Below are 18,183 nucleotides of genomic sequence, written 5' to 3' on the forward strand. Positions count from 1 at the left end.
GGTCACAAACACTGACAAGTTTCAGTATCTTTTTTTGTAATAAAGTTTTGTAATATCTTATAATAGAAAAGTTTATTCTTTTTAGACAACCGACAGGCGTCAGTGCTATGCAGCATGTCCTTAGTGCTCTATATACTCTACCAGATCGCTGGCTGTTTCCTAGTATATATTTAGTAACCCGTACTGCTTGACTGAATGCTTTAATAAATATTTCACTTTCAACTATAACTTCAATATCAGTACACCTTTTTCCCAGCTGGTACCCGGATACCGGGCAATTCTGGTTTTCTTAAATCAATATTTGCATACTGTCGAGTAACAGTGCCAATGGTGATAATCATAGTTCTTTTTTAGTTCTGAAAATTGCCCAACATTCTTAAGCATGTGACTCGAACATAAAGAGCCTCATAGCAGGGGCGCAAGGGCTGCCTGTGTCGGGGATACAATAAACCATTCAGAAGAATTGAATAGATCAGATTTGTTTTGAGTATTTTCGTGACAACCGATATAACAAAAATAGATTGCTTTTTAAGTTCTTTCCGACAAAAAAACAGGGAGTAATCGAGCTAAATATACAGTTGTGTGTTTATAATTTTTCTCTATTCATATGTGTGGGAACCGGAAAGTTATATTCTGTTTGACTGTGCAACAAACAGCGAAGTTTAATTTGGTTTAATTCCTCTTTTGGAAATGCATGAACGTGGGATATATTATCCTAGCTGGCCGGATAAAACTTTAAACACTTTATACGCTATATATATTGATCTTTATTTAGATCTCGGGAAAGATTGCATGCATGGTAGACGAACAAGTGATTAGTACATACCTGCAAATTAACGACTGATAAATGCAAACTTTCAAGCACATTATATAAGCCTTTGTCGGCTAGAATTCATTAGCCGAATGGGTCAGAAAAAAGGCAAAACATTGATATTGAAAATTGCTTTTACTTTGAATATAAAAGAATCCCATTAGGAATGGACAACATTCAACAGTAACAAACAGAGCTATTCAGTATGAAAGGTTAATGTATATATAATATGTGGTTTTGCTTCTGTAAAAGTATGAAATAGGCATACAAATTTTAAACTGCCCTCACTGATTGCCTGACGAAGACTTATTTAGTGCACTATTCAAAACATCGGCTCAGATCGAACCTTCTCGCTACGGGAAATGTTTAGGACATATATCCTGAAAACAAACGCAGGCATTACCACGGCTATTTTGATGTTTCACTAATTAACACGTTTTATCAGTTCAAAATCTGTTCCTTTTAAAGTTAACCTTGGCAATGCGGCAACTTTTTGTGGGGATAAAAACGTTTTCAATTCAGAAAATTCTGACGCACAATGTTCAAATGTACTTAAAAAGTCAGAGAATTGATGACAACGTGTTAATGGAGTAATCCGTCGGCAGGCTTTAATCTGTTGGCTTTTCGTGACACGGCAAGACTATCCCTGCATTTGTCATGGGATCATGTAAATTTGTAAAATCTGTTGGGTGGGATATTTCGATCGCCTTTTTTCAATAGAATTAAGGTGCTGAGTCATTATTACAACAAAACAAGATTTTGCATTCCGAGAGTTTTTTTAACTTTGTAGCTTTATCAATAGGATTTACCGATCCAAATTGAGTTCTATTTTTCAAATTCAAACCTTATTCCTCGATCAGAAACAAATTCAAATCTACGAGAGATGTGTGTCTTTTCGATATACGGTAATTAATCTGTTATTTTCAACTTTCATCGCTCGCTGAATAAAAGGAACATGTACTTTCAAGATGGTTTTCTTATTTTCTTTCCTCTTTCAAATAAGAGTTGCATAAATTGGGACCAAAAGCGAAGTAAATTAAGAATAATATTCTTATAAGCTTATTTTCCTTTTAAGGTCTTTACTTGGCACCTTCACGACGAGTGGCCGATGTAAAAAAGTGGCAAGCATCATACAATTGTTATTATCAATCTAAAAGCATGATTTGCAAACTGCGCTAAAATAAAAGGCTGCACTTCACAATAAACACTTGCCATATATGGCATGCAGTCAGTGTAAGATGATGCACAGAAATTATAAGAGATAACATATTTCACAGAAAACATATTTCACAGAAAACATATGACAACATCACAATATCGGTTTTCTAAAAACTTTTTGATTAACCAAAACGATTCTTTAAAATATCAAGATGGCAAACGCTGTTATGCCGTTTTAAAAACCTGTTACAAAACTTCAAAGATTTCGGGACAATGCTTTTTGTACCACTTTCTAATTTCTATAGCTTTGATAAGTTTTATTTTGATTAGAGTAATAGAATGATAGTGAATTTTCATTTTCAATTCAAAACTTTGTGTTGCCAGCTTCGAATCAATAATAGGTCTTCAAGGCCCAGTTACATGCACAATGCAAATGTCTTGTCACTTTCAACGCAACTTCACTTCTGAGAGATGTTAAATTGGTTACGATTTATCACTGATGTCTTGATGAGACATGACAAAGAAATACAAATCGACTTCATAAGACGTGCACGCTTATAAGTACATTTGACTATCATATAGCTCAAATCATTCCTTTCCTCGTTTCCATATCTCAGGAGTTACCTGAAAAGGTTGACCTTGTGTCTTGTTTGATCGGGCTTTAAACATCCAGACAACGCTAAATTTCCGCTCTGGCAATATTGGATGAGTGTAGTAAAGATTGATAATTGGCAATTATCCGCTTATGAATTCTATTTGGTAGCACACTTAAGCGTTTTATTTTAGTCGGAAATTACAGTTTTCCGTTCTGTTGCAATTAGCAAGTCTTCAAATGTAAATATGTTTTTTGAAACGAGCTCGTGTGGGAGGAAAACATTCCGAGTATTCACGTTTTAGAGTTTGGTAGCTTTCCTACCGGTTCAACACGGCTTTCGATTCAGTGATTTTTCACCACCTTGTTAGGGTGTGGAAGAAGTGACAGACCTTTCTTAGATATTCCTGCACCGCCATTCCGTTTGTTCCAAAACTTTTTAAAATGAACTTCTGATGACCCATAGAGGAGCTTCTAGAAAAGCATATATTTAACTTTAAAAACTAGCCCTTTTTTTAAAGATTTGTGTGACTGATTTTTGCTTTCAAGCAACCCACCCCGCTTATCTTTCGGATTTCAACGCCTTTACGTAGTTTGTGTTCTAAAAAAGATGAGTCTCGCAGGTTCGCCAATATATGGAGATAAATTTAGATGCAACTGACGCACGACCACGTGCAATATAGCAAATCATGGAAAGATTGGGTAGATAGCAAGAGTGAAGTTTCTTTTAATAGTAACAAATGAGTAACATAGAATTGATAAGCGATTATACCGGACATTTATAAAGAGAAAATAAATAAATTACCGAGTACATAATCAAAGATAATCTGGAATGTTAATTAGCGTTATCTTCAATATCGTGTATGAACTTCTAACAATTATAAAATTAAACGCAACACATTTTCCATGTCTTGGCCAAAATTGTCGAGTGGCCACTAACATTCCATTGGCATCACAGTGTTTACACTACCGCCCAGCTGTAATCGGATTTTAAAAGCACACAGATTTTCGCGCTCTATTCCTGGCCCCTATATGTATACATTTTAGCATGTTACCGGAAACGCATAAATGCACTAGCTGGTGTGCGACATTGGTGTCAACTTGTGTATCAAAAGTTGGCATGACGTCTGGGCAGGCAGGTCAAAATAATTCAGCTGTCTAGAGGGGTAAACGCATCAAGAACGCCGTGTCGACGTCTCGGCAGAAAACTAAATCAGGGTTCCATCGCTGTTGTAAAATTTTACACCATGAAACGACGAAGTGTTTTAAACACGATGGCAGAATTTCTGTTGATGCTGTTTCTTGTAAAATGCTTTCAAATTGACCAAAGTCTAGCGGACAGCATGAAGGCGAATGAGATTGACAAAAACCGTAAGTTTTATTTGAATATATCTTATAAGCTTTTGAGTTCAAAATATTCATACTTTACCTCAATATCTTGGCGGCTAAAAAATATTTTCTAGTGTCAAAAAATCTACCCTGTTTTTCTGTTCGGATATAGCACAGTTTGAGGGACTGATATTGAACGTGGATTTTCATAGCTAAATCAAATTAAAATTACTTAAGAACAGGGCTATTCGCTGCAGCGAAAGCTATACCAAGGTGGCAGCTCTTGGTATTTTGATAAAATACCAGCAAACGAATCTAGATCTGAATTAATCGGCTTATTTCGCGCCCGGTCGCGGTGATAAGTTTGTTGTATATGTTATTGCGTTTGTTTATATAAAATATTTTCATTCGCAGCTTGCATCTGTACGGTGTAGGGCAACTTCTCTTATGTATACTATACTCTGGCCAAGGCAATAGGGTGACGGATTTAGCGGGAGCGTCTCGCATGTGACCTAATTTGAAACCGTAGCGAAATTCGGACCGTCTGTGCGAGCACTAGTACGCGTACGCTTGATTTCCGTCGATTTGGTGCGATTCACAGGAATCCCTTCAAACGCGAAAGATGGAATAGTACAAATGTTGGCATTGTAGCGAATTTACGAGCCGTGCTATATACTGCATGTCACAGCGTTAGTTTATAGCGAACGGTTAATTGATTTAAACCTTGCCGTATGTATTGTTTATATATAATATTTTGGTTCGCAGTCAGTGTCTATGTTACACTGTCAAAGGTGACCACGGCGGATCACATCTGCGTAGCTCATTAAAAGGTAGTTGTCTTGTATAAATGGGATTTTAATGCATGCTTTTATTAAACATATACAACGTGGTAACCTAGAGTATTGAATGTCTTGCTTTCTTGATGGGATTGCGTTCACAGACCAGTGTTTCTGGGAGGAAATTTGTGCTTTCTTTTCCCATGTCCGCGTGAATTTGAAAATGTGTAAAGATTTATAGCTATTTGCGTTTGTTTGTTTTGTATTAGCCGGTGTTTGGTTTGAGGTTTTGTTTGATACTGTGCCATCATTTAAGCTGATAACTTGCAAGAGGTGCACTTAACGTCACTTGCATGTGTTTAAATCTGTATAAATGTACCGTTGGTACTGGTGAGACTTGTGTGTATATGACGCGTCAGTGTATACCTTTTAATGCTACTTTAAATATGGCATTCGTATTTTTTAGAATATTTAGAGTACACATAAACATAAAAATATAGTACAGTTTTACTGCGGAATGTGTACTCTGATGTAGTGTCAAAGTGACAGTGTGATGCAATCCGACGCACGGGTGTTATTGTTGGACTTTGAATTACGGTTGTGTGTGGGCTTTTATGAGACAGAGTTTCAGCAGAGGCGAGAGTTCGATTAGAGAGATGTGATGCTTTGAATGATATTATGAGGGGGATACCAGAGACGATTTAGGTTTGGTACACTATTAAGTAATTCCAGTATCGTGGTAAAAGATCAAATCTAGTCTTATAGACAACACAAGCCTAGCTCCCCACTAAGAGTTCAAAACTGTCTGGTCTGTAGGTAGTTCTAAACTTGCCAATAGTCACGTCTTATCTTCTTTGAGTACAGCAAATGCATGCAACCAAATCAGATTAGTAAATGTCATTATTTTACAATATTCTGTTATATAAATATCATATGCCATTCCATGCCAGTCATGCCTTAGATCGCAACGATATTTGCGGAAATAATAAAATGGCAACCAGTATATTGAACGTCTGCTTGAGTCGAGTTTTCTTTATCATCTTTTCATGGTATTGTGTTGTTGATGACTTCGCAATGGCGTGTGAAAAATGACATCGCTTTATTTACATTGCTAATGGTGCTGCGCGCCACACAATAAGACGCGAAAATATTTTTCTATAGCTTTACTTACACCACACTGTGCGAGTACAATGGCTAGAGTGATAATGAGTTGTGAACGATTTTGCTAAGCAAATATTCTTGGGAACTTGTGTTGCACCTGATAAGATTACAACTGTTATTGCCAGATAAACACCTCCACGGTTCTTCCTCCATGGTGCAGTGGCTTTTAAATTCTTACTGCGCAGCGGCGTAGATGCATTGAAGCAACTTTTCGGAATAAGAAAATTAAATTGTATCTCTATTGCATCCATTCTATTTTATGCCACCAAATTCCAAAACTGGTCGAGAAAGTGTACTGATCTACACATACTACATCAGTTGAATCGTATGCTGTTTCTATATTCATTTCATTTATTGATATACGCTGCTTGTTTTCATTTTCTGACATCTCTTGACCTTTTTGGGTAATATTTGTAAAATGGCTAAAACTACCTTAACTCTTTTGGTGAAATATTCGTGGATACGACAAATATAAAAATCCTAAATATAGATAACGAGATTTTATAGCCAATCATTACATTTTAAATTTGCTCATATGTATAATATATACTTCTACTATATTTATCTATAAGACTTAGTGGAAAGCGCCAAACGGTAGCAACTATATAGGCTATAGTGTTAGCTTATATTAAGCCTGTGACATATTGAATAAACAGAACTTCATTTTACTGATTCTTTTCCCCAATCCTTTTCAGTTTACTCCGGATAGATCAGTTCAGAACTGTACAGTTACCAATGTAAATAACTTTCCCTTTGAGTATAACACTAGCACTGAATGAACGTAAGGAAACTTTTGCAACTGTCGAATTAGAAGAAACATTTAAAAATTTTTACAACAGTGACATATATATATATGCAAAATACTTCAAACAACTTATATAGGCATCAACAATTAACTTGGAAAAAAATGAGTCAAGTTGGGGTACGTGATAAAGATTGGTAATTCTAGCAGTGCAAATCTTTGCTAGCATTAACCACATCAGGTTTCTAATTCCAGAGTGTCGACATGCCGCTAAAACCAACCTTAAAACATGCCAATGGAACGTGTGTTGGCATTAACAATACGGGAAGTTCAACCGAACTGTGAAAAGCTATCTCCTTTGTGTTTAAGCCGACTCGACTTTCTTCCTAATCACCCACTCCTGTGGAATCCTGCTTTCTGATGTGATGGTAAAAACTAACCAGATTACCTATCAACACCGTCTCAAAACATTGTGTGGTCAACCAGATTTTTTTGCTTGTTAATAGATGCTCATTTAGAGACAAAATTGCAAAGCAAGCCCAGGGATCTGATTTCCCCCGGTCTTTCCAACGCAAAAGGAATTCCTTTTGGCTTTTTAGCAACTTCCGAACATTCGAAAATGAAGTCATGAACAGAATACTAAAATAACACAATTTCTTATAGATTTGATCTGATTCGTGTTAACTACTGTTTCGTGCTAACAAGGGGGAATTGACTTGCGCCGATTTGGCAGTTATGAAGACGCGCACGTTTATACTATTTCGAAACAACCTAAATAGGCAAACATAAACAGCCATATAGCTTTACATCAAAACATGTAATGAATGTAACCTTGTTTTTCTTGTGGTTGTCGTAAAAAAACTCTTATGTCCTGGCATGTTAGTTGTCTCGCACCCCTTTTTTTTCATTTCATTAAGCAAAAAATATGAGGAAATTCCTATGTCCATTCTCGTGAATTTCTTCTCGTGTTTGCCAGAGCAACAGAAGAAGGAAAACTCCATGACCATGAATAACCTTTCGCCTTATTTGTTAAATGTAATGCAAAACCTTTTGGCTTGAACGAACATGCAGTGGTGAAATTTGAAGTTGAAAGACGGAATATACCCTTTACTAACTCCGGCTTCTCAACTCTTATGCAACTTCTAGCTGTTTTCGTTTCATCTTAATTGTAAGACGCCATCAATGACAATAAGTCAAACCGGAGACAATGTCAGTGCAAAAAGTCTCATGTAAATCCTGCATCTTGACCGCTTGCCAACTCTATAAAGATTCTTAATTTGACACTAAAATAATTTCAAATACTTCATGAGTTCAACTTGTCATCCACAGCGGAAAAATAATTTGTCTTAATCTAAGGGCGGCGAGTATTTGAAACAATTAAATAAATATTTGTTTATTATTTAATGGCCCACTGTTTGTTTTTGACATAAAATACACCTCGTCTTTGCCGACCTGACTCATTTCCCGCCTTCATTTTGCGAATACAAATCTTATTAACTGTCTAGGCATTTGTATATATACCCTCAAAACATGTCCGAAAGACAGAATTCTAGGTAAGAAAACATGCGGACTGTTCGCGTAATGGAAGGAATCAGTAATTGACATTTGTTTTAAAATATGGTACAAGGTTTAACCGCCAGGGTTTGGCATTGTTCAGGAACAATTGCAAATTGAATGAACAAAAATTAATCAATTTAGTTACTTTGAATGCCTCCCACCCTAAAGCATTTGTGAGACAAAAATAAGAAGCTTTTTGCTAACCTACTTTGCGATGGTTTTCATTGAATGTTTGAACGTACTCGTGGAATGGAGGATACTTTCGTTAGACATTATTTTAAGGTGTATATTATAAGTGAACTCGTTGCTTTGTGTAAAAACTAATAGTGTGGTTCAAAGCATAAGTGACTGTTTAAGCAGAACCCCAACAGCTAAGCAAATAAATTTTGTCAAATGTTATCAATTAGGTTTCTTGAGTTACCGACTCAGCGGGCAGGGACGCAATTAAACTGGATTTAAAAAGTGAACTCGCCAGGATTCTGTTTCTTGCTTCCCAATCCATTTTTGGTTGTGCTGATGGTCGCGTTTATTATTTCGGTGCTAGTGTACATGGCTGTAGAAAGGTAGGGGTGAAAGTGTCGATAAGAGTGGTATACGTAGAGGATGACAGTTGATGTTGGCGTTAGTTGTTGGATAATAGTGGACTAGTGGTAGTAAGGTATAAAAATTATGGTAATGGTGATACTATGGTAGTGACTTGAAGGTGATTGAAGGTGAAAGTGACGGTGAGTGCATATGTCATGGATAATGGTAGATTTGATCGTGGTGGTTGTTTATGCTGGTACCTGGGCATAGCAATGGTCGTGATTGTGATTATAGTTGTGACGTGAAGGTGAAAGTTGTGTGGTAACCGATGATAGGGTTTATGGTAGCGAAGTAGGGTAATATAACGGTTGGTAGTGAGGGTGTAAAAATTATTGTAACTGGTAGTATTGTCTAGTGATGACAAATTGTGGTGGTGATTGTGTTGATGTTGAGGGATAATTGTTGATTGTGTTGATGTTGGTCAGTGGATAATTGCGAAGATAATTTCGATGGTAATGATGATAATGTTAATGGATGTCATGTTGCTTTTTGCTGTGTTGATTGTATAAGAGACAAAATCACGATAGGAAATACAATGGAAATATGAAATAGCCTGCAGGCACACCTGTTACATCGTAAACAAGAAAATCTACCATTGGCTAGGCCGTTGGCTTGAAACTAGTAGTCTAGTACTTAGCAGTATACACTTTGCTTTCCTTCATTAAATATGCCTTCCATGCATTTTTATTTTATAAAACTAGTTTAAATTTTGAAACCTTATAGGATTTGCAGACATAAAAAAGTATAAATTTATATGCGAAATGAACCAGTTTTATTCAAAAAATAGATTTGTATTTGACAGCAATAGCCCCTATTCTTTCCCGTGTTTTCAAACCCCTGCAAAAGATAAATTGAAATCCCGATCGCAGAAGTAAAGTGCATATCCATGCACAGATCACATTAGAGTCCAGGTTAAATACTGTGCGAAGCCGACTCAGTATGGGTCTCGCAAACATTCATTTTAGACCAACCCTATACCTACTTGACCCTTCTTGCCATTTCGGCATTTTAAAAGTCGCCCTCATTGTGTGACTTTATGACCTTAACAAGGTATGATTTCACATAAAACACAAACATATTATCGGGATAATTTTTAACAAGTAACAACGGCTGTCTTTTCGCGGACCTCTCTATATATCGTGTCGTAATGTTTCATTCAAACAGACAGCTGAATTTATATAAGCACAGTTCGCCCGTGTAGTTTAAAACACTTGGTTTTGTTGAAACATGCTGTGCAACTCAGCGTGTTTTGAAACACACATATACAAGTTCGATTTAGCTTAATTTTCGGCATTTGTAGTCTAATGTATATTTACCGGCGTGATGACAAATGCATTGCATACACAATTTAAGACCTCTGCTTTTGATATATTGCATATCCTTTAGTGCGTTTCGTCTGTTCGCTCATTGAAACTACACAATATGAATTTCCGTTCGCGGCTGTTCTGTCGTAGTGGTTTAAAAGTTTATAACATGGGAATATATCGCAAAACATACAAAGATAAATGGTGTGTATGAATTATTTACTGTTATGTAATTTTTGACAACCGCTTAAAGAGCCATTAAAAAGCCATTTTTTTAAAAATCCATCGATTAGGTTTTGATAAACTAAACTACCTCAAATGAGTTAAGTACTTCGGTTTCCGAAGTAAATGTAAGCATGTGCACTAAACATTTACTTACAACGAAGTATACTACAACTTCTTGTCGGACCGGCGACGTCTGGAAGCACTTACTCCATGTTACGTTCCAAGATAATTAGGAGCTGCCTGTATATCGTTTGATAGATAGGGGTTCTCAGGAGGAAGTGGTCTTTGCCCCAGGGCCCTGATAGTACAACAGAAAAAGGGGGTAAATTATGGACCATTTAGAAAGGGCTCCTAAAAAAAAAGTGAATTCTGGCTCAGGCTCTTGATTTTTTTTTTCCAATGCCCTGTTAATATAGTTACATTGTATGCATAGTAGTAAAATTACCAAGATGAGGGTAGGGTCTTTTTATAATGGTAAGAAAGCTACATTACTTCTACAGTAGCTCTACAACACTTTTAACCAGAGGTGGTTTGCGGGTAACCAATATTTAAAGCTTCATTGCAGAACTATATGTCTGAGTGAACGACTGATCTTCCGAAATCTCAGCAGTATCCCACATGTGGGACAATCTTTTTGGTGATGCCCCATAAAATAGTTCTGTTGTCAGTCTCGCTGTTCCTATATCATTACCCTGTACAGCTGAATAGCTGATTGTCACCAATAACTTAGCAAAAAACTAACGAACTTAGCAAAAATGACCTTATAGAGGAATATGCATACATGAATCGTATATTTCTACATTAGGTCTTTTTATAATGGCGTCAAACTCGAAGGCGTAACGTAAAGTTTAATGGCGGGCTAAAACACTTACGCAAGTTGCTTTCGGCCAATCAAATTTCAGTTTAGATTTTATAATAGACCTAACTTTTATTTTTCTGTTTGACGAAATTGATGAAGAAAACTAAAAAATATATTCTTAATTTGTCGAATCTAAGGAATACCTTCTTTTATTTCAGGTTTAAGAGTGAAGAGGGAGGCGAAGCCGACAGAACGTATGCGTGGCTCCTGTTGTGTTTGCGGTGTTGCTGTATACAAAGCGACGTTTACAAGTAAGCCATATTGCAGGAGCCGGTTGTATTAAGCCCGTTTAGCTCAAACGGTGGTTAATTTCAAAATAGAAAGCAAGTCTATTGTTTTATTCGACAAGAAAACGAAATGTTTTCAACCTTAATACAACGATACTGTTTACAACTACATATTCAGTGCATAATATTCAAGTTGACTCATTCAAGAGAGATGTAATGAGTGTTATTTAATCGGACTTATCCACCGTTTAAGCTAAACAGGCTTGATACAACCGCCCCTAGGTTTCTAGTTATTTACCCGAATTATTACAATATCGGGAGCTCGATCGTATTCATAAGTAAAAGATGCAACCCCATTGGCTCAATTGATAGGAACGACTACGAGGCTTCCTGGCCAAATGTCGTAATTATCGAAGGATTGTTAATTTTTTTGTGGAGACGATTTAATTCTGTTTGAAGTTAAAGAGTTTTATTTTAATATGACTTTGCTGTTCCAAAATATTGTATATCAGATTAAAAAACTTGCGTAGTGAACGTTGTGAAGAATTAAGCAAATGTGATTAGTTCAAACCTGAGCCACTGACATGCTATAGTTTATGCTCTGACTTTTCCAGGTAAATGGAACAAAACCACACATCCCAGTGACTACCCAGAGAATTTAGCTCATTTCTCGACTGTAATTGGTGGAACGCACGCAGACATGCATGTTGTGTGGGAACTGGGTTCCAAAGCTTCTGCCGCGGTCAAGAGATTTACGGAATGGGGCGACACAAAAACGGTGCTGAATAAATTAAGTCGGAAAAACTATTTGGGGTATGACATATACAATAAAAATTCGAATAACTTGTGTGTAAATTGTGTGTAGTGTTCACCTATAATTCAGGCAGTTTATCCCTATAATTATCTCTATGATTAAAAACCTAGAAAATAGTAGACCATAACAAATCACAGGTTCTCAGAACAAATCACAGATTCTCAAAAGGTTCCTTAGAACTTTTTTCGGATCAGGTTCAGGGGCGTAACTAGAACGATAATTGGGGGGGGGGGTGAATATTCGTATATTCAGTTCTGCCCGACGGATTTCTATTGTAAGCTATTGCAATTACAAAAGAAATCCGTAGGGCAGAACTGGATATATGAATATTCACCCCCCCAATTATCGTTCTAGTTACGCCACTGATTCAGGTTAGATATGTAATCGTAGCCTATTTGAGTGGGAAAGGCCCCTGGCTTACGAGATGTTCCAAAAGGCGCCCCGATTTAAATTTTTTCCTCGAGCTCCTTAATTTTTCTGAAAGGCCCTGTTCGTATTTACCAATACACTGAGACATTTGTGGTTTTTGCACGTTATGTGGAGTACGTTCGCTTCCAACTCTTCGCATAGGGTATGCTCAGGTGTGCACAAATTTTGATCACGAGTGTTGAATGGTATCTCGTTCTCTGTCTAGGATAATCAGGATCGGTCCGATCACAAGACCTAATAAGCCGTACACAGATAGATTTCGCGCGGATAAGTACAATCACTATCTGTCCATGATATCAAAGATTTCGCCAAGTCCAGACTGGTTTGTAGGAATAGACCGCCTGGATCTATGTAACGCCAGCGATTGCAGCTGGAAGGATAATATCACTGTACAACTACGACCCATGGATGCAGGTATCCTGTTTTTATCTTTTAATTAAAAGTACATCACTAGCTACCACCGCTTGGAAATGCATAACGCTAGGGATTGAAGCTGAAAGGATAATATCGCCAGAATGCATTGTACCAAGATGTATTTGACTTGGCGTTAAAAAATCAAGTGCTTTTTTCAAACACCGGAAACTAACCATTCACAATCCTCATCGCCCGAGGATTATCTACTAGTTTAGTTTAATTAACTACCTCTCAGAAACGTTTGAATAGCCTACAAATACAATACGTATTTAATTCTAATCACTAGCGAAATGAAGAGTAAACAACAAAATAGCTATAGATTGTCTATTTATACTGTCAGGAAGTTTTGTTTTTGTGCCTAATCGTTGGGGACTCTTGAAGCTCGGGCCCTTTTATCACTTGACACCCCTGATTATGCTACTTGTCGGTAGCGAAATTACCAGTGCATGTTAGAAGACATTAAACGTGTGTCATCCACAACAAACGTGTGCTAATGTAGCCAGCTTTTCCTTACCTTAGGTACAGACAGTGGTCTAAAGTTCAAGGCGACCAATATTGAAAGCAACCCTACTCAGGCCATATACCAGATAAAGCCAAATGTTCCTAATCATCCCGCGGCATCCTTCTATAACCTTAAACAAAAAAGTGTGCCTCCTATGGCGGAATTTAGAATAAACCTCGTTCATGCCAAGGGAAGATGTTCGAGAAACACTGATCCCAAAGCAGGTACGCAAAGGGGAGGTTAAGGACAACGGTATAACTTTGAATTTTTGTTTACTTGCCGTAGCAATGTTCAAATGTGTTCAAATCCAACTTCAAGTCTCCTTGTGTTAAAATCCAACTTCAAGTCCCTCTGTGTTCAAATCCAACTTCAAGTCTCCCTGTGCTCCGTGGCCACACTGAAGACAAGGCCCTGTTGGCATATCCTTTCTTCAATGCATTTAGACAAGCTTAAATAATCGTTGTTATGTCTTTTGTTTCAGTCACAGACTGTGCTGTTTCACGATGGTCGCCATGGTCTTCATGCTCAGTTCAATGTGGCCGCGGTCAAAGGAAACGCGAACGTAGTGTTATCACTCCTGCAAAAAATGGAGGAAGGAAATGTCCCAAGATATCCCGAACGAGAACTTGCCGCGGCAGGAATTGCTCAGGTAATTCCTCAAATTTAATTTTTAATTTGGTGAACTCTGGAGTTAATCGTCTGGATCAATAGAAAAGGAGTCCTGAGACTTTATTGGAACAGTGCTTAAGTTAGCTTTTCTTTTTCCTGGAGTAATCTTTCATCAGAAAAGAAGAATATTTGAAATATCTGATGTAGACTTACTACTATAGTTTAATATAATAATAATTTAAATAATAACTTAAAACATTTAATTTATGTTGACCTGACATTACAGAGACCGATAGAGAGAAGATACCGTAGATACGAGTGGGATTTGAACCCGCATATTCGGGTTTTTCGACCTGCACTAAATGCATTCAGCAGTTATAGCGATAGCCATTATCAACAGTGGAGAAAAAAAGCACTGGCCTGATATTAATAAAACCAGGCATTTCCACTTAAAAACCAGGACATTTCCACTTAAAAAGATATCTTTACGCTTTACAGCCACATGATCATCGCCCCGCTTCTCAATCCCTGCTCTCATGGTTCGTAGTTTTTGAGCAAAAACTCTTTGTCTGTGAGTCGAGCAATCGTCGCTAGGATAGTTCTCTGCACTTAAATTGAATGATACTCGCTAATCATTCGAGTGGACTCCATACTTTATATCTCGTCCAAGACAAGGAATGTTTGGTCGCTTTCTGTAATGTCAGATTGATATGAATTAGATATTTATCAAAATGTTTCTTAATTAAGCTAAAGTGGACTGTGTTGTGGATTCCTGGTCACCTTGGGGACCCTGCAGCAAAACGTGTGGCCGAGGACGTAGATCCCGAAACAGGAAAGTAATTGAAAATGCACGTAATGGAGGAAAAAAATGTCCACATTTAAAGGGAAGATCAAAATGTAGAATAAAACGTTGTCCAGGTGGGTAGAGGTTACCGTGGTACCTGGCTTATACTATTGTTATTCCCAACCTAAACTAAGGGAACTCGTAGGTCTGGTTTACATTTTTCCTCTCAGAGGGGAGCGACAATACGTCCCAGACCAAAAGAGGAACTAAAAATGGATGAAGCGAGATATCAGAAAACACAAAAAGAGATTGACTATGCCCATTGGAAGAACCGATACCCCTCCCCAATTTTTTCCCCTGGCATTAAGACCGTCAGACCTTGGCCGTCAAAATTTCTGTGATCACATGCATTTGAAATTTTGCTTAGCTATAAATATAAAATAAATGTAAAGTTTCAGCGAATTCTTTAAAACGTAGCTAGTGATTTTCTGTGGAAAATTGCAACTGTAATTACAAAAACCACGACAGACATATTTATATTATCAGATCCATATGACATTTTGAAATAAGTAAGTAGGGTACATAAAACAATTCCATTTCAGCCGAATCACCGATTTCATTATCATCATAATCGCTAACACTAACCTTTTGTGTTTCTCTCCATTAGTTCTCGACTGTAAAGTTTCAGAATGGTCCGCCTGGAGTCCTTGCAGTAAGAAGTGTGGAAAAGGGAAACGACACAGAACGCGAGAATTGATACAAAAAGCTACTAAAGGAGGAAGAAAATGCCCATTGCTGAGAGAACGCCAGTTCTGTAATACATTTGAGTGTCGAGGTGAGTGAAAAATACATTTCATATATCGTTTACATGTCGTACAACGGTTTATACCACTTACTGCAGTCCTACCTGACCAGGTCGCCAATATACACCTTACCAGGTCGCATATACGACCTGCCCAGGTCGTGCGTTGTTTATACTAAAATATCGTAGATAAACCTGTGGAAAACTTGAATTTAAGTCCTGTTTATACGACACTCAAGCTCTATTTACACTATATTTAGTTCTTTACCAATAAAATGGCCGAGCATTGGATAAAATTTGTACGGGTGGCAACTTGTTATTAAACGTAGTATATAGGCTCAAATATTGGTGTTTTCTCATCTAGTGATTTAAAAATTTTTTTTTTCTTTTTTCAAGGGAGGTCAAAATTATCATCTATATCTGGAAAGTAGCCAAAGAAGATCTCTCTCAAAACCGAAAAATATATATAGCGAATATATGGCAAGAAGTATTTTTAATTCGAGGAATAGAAGCAGTACATTGGATGGTAAAGAATTATTTATTATGAAGAAATGAAATGAAAAGTGTGTGTAAATATCGTAGCTACTTTATCTTTTGGGGCCAAATTCGATTCTCACAAGCCTATTAAAAACCAGGCTAGCATCTCTTGATAGGATTTCAACAAAGAGTAAGAATGTTGGGGCGCCAACATGATGTATTTCCTTGTTCAAGAATATACTCACTAATTACGTATACGGGTTAGGGTACCGGTTGGGTCCATTTCAGCTCAAAAAGATGAAGTACCTCACGGACGAGTGTATACACGCGTAAAAATCAACATGTTGATGCAAGTTGTTAAAAACAGCAGTGAACAATGTTGCGCTGCACCCTGTGAACAGTATTGTTAACGATGTTGTTGAACCTTGTTGAATCACCAATATTGTAGGCAACTTGTTACAACAACATTGCATCGTGATTGCAACAACATTGATGATTCAACAATGTTCAACAACATTGTTAACAATAATGTTCCCAGTGTGCAGCACAGCACTGTTCACCCCTGATGCGACAACCTGGCCGTGTACATGCTGGAAACCAGAAGTGTGGGCTTCAGATGTGCGCTGTCAGAAAAGAGAAAAGAGAAAAGAGAAAAGTGAATCCGTTTAAATTATGCCTAATACAAAACAGTGCAGTTGGCCAAGAAGACATTGCTCGGCCAAGCTGTAGGAAGGGACTGATTTGGAGTCGAGTTATTCCATTTCGAAACCATTGGTTATACAGATGTGAATAAACATCAAATCGCCGCCAAGACGGTGGTGAATCTAGTTTCTAGGATCACATATAGATCAGTTCGGCCAATGGGATTTTAGTATAGCAGTAAAGTGTATTACGGCGGTTTCTATTAGTGTATTATGGAACTAGATTCGCAGCCATCTTGACAATCCAGCTAAATTTTGTGGCTCTAATTTTGCTAAATGAATGCGCTATCGAGGTTTATTCATTATCAAAAGCTTTGGTTACATCGATAGAAATGCTCAAGTGTTTTGTGACTTTTTCGTTGATGAAAATGGGAGTGAACATCGTTCTGCAGCGCTAAAAACAAATATAGCTATTCACTATTGTTCCAACTTGTTTTGCTAGAACAATATTTTTTCATTCCTGTTTTCATTAACGGAGAACAACCTTGTGCGTTTTTTTTCCGCAAGGGTTGTACGTTATATACTTGAGCTTCTGTTACCCCACTGTCTTTGTATGTATTAGCATAGGCGTACGAAGCGTGAAGAGGGTGAGGTAGGAGGCGGCTTCCCCCCATTTATTCTTCAGAAATGGGATATTCGGTTTTATGAAAAAAAAATTGTAGAAAATCAAAAAATTGTCATCACAACGCTGGCATATTCCCAGCCCTTTTCGGGCAATTTTGACCCTTCACACGGGCGTTTGGGACCGAACGCCTATGTTTGATAGCCGAAATAGGAGAATACTGACTCAGCAAAACATGGTATGTTATAAGACATGTGAATGAAATAGAATGGAATGCAGTATTTCCGAATTGTGTTGATAGCTGAATGTTGTAAAGAAAGTGCAAAGTTATAAATAAATTATTATAAAATGTATATAAAACAGCGGCTATTATTGCACTAAACCATTCCAAAACTCTAACTACTGAGCCGTCGAAGTGTTAGTGAAGAAAAAACATATGTTGGATGGCTTTAACGCTGTCTATCAGCTCTACCAAATTCTCCGAACCCTGTGGCCTGTTCTCCAATTTACGTGAAATGTGGCTAGTAAGCTTATTTATTATTTCTTATGTATTACCACATAAAAAGGGATGTGAATGCTGGAACGGAAAGTTAGTCAAGATGAGTTAATCATGTAGGTTGTTCACTTTGCTGGACGATCATTATTTACAAACTCTGTCTACTAGATTCTTCAATGAGATGATTTCACAAGCAGCTGACCTCGTTTCCAGATGGGCCAGTGTTTATATTAGTGCTAAAATGTGTTCTAATGTTCTCATTTTCGC

General features: G+C 37.4%; 1 protein-coding gene across 1 annotated transcript; it reads left to right on the forward strand.

The window, feature by feature from the left end:
• The first annotated feature begins 3,457 nt into the window (after positions 1-3,457).
• On the forward strand, positions 3,458-16,135 carry LOC114531794 (spondin-1-like). Its single transcript, XM_028553412.1, has 9 exons — positions 3,458-3,932; positions 11,258-11,350; positions 11,941-12,139; positions 12,775-12,983; positions 13,503-13,709; positions 13,967-14,134; positions 14,842-15,012; positions 15,546-15,713; positions 16,077-16,135. Exons 1-9 carry the CDS (start codon positions 3,809-3,811, stop codon positions 16,109-16,111), a joined length of 1,374 nt encoding a protein of 457 aa, XP_028409213.1. The 5' UTR covers positions 3,458-3,808; the 3' UTR covers positions 16,112-16,135.
• Positions 16,136-18,183: the final 2,048 nt, after the last annotated feature.

This window comes from Dendronephthya gigantea, unplaced genomic scaffold (genome assembly GCF_004324835.1).
Source record: "Dendronephthya gigantea isolate DGI-Jeju-01 unplaced genomic scaffold, DenGig_1.0 000074F, whole genome shotgun sequence".
Classification (NCBI taxonomy): Eukaryota; Metazoa; Cnidaria; class Anthozoa; order Malacalcyonacea; family Nephtheidae; genus Dendronephthya; species Dendronephthya gigantea.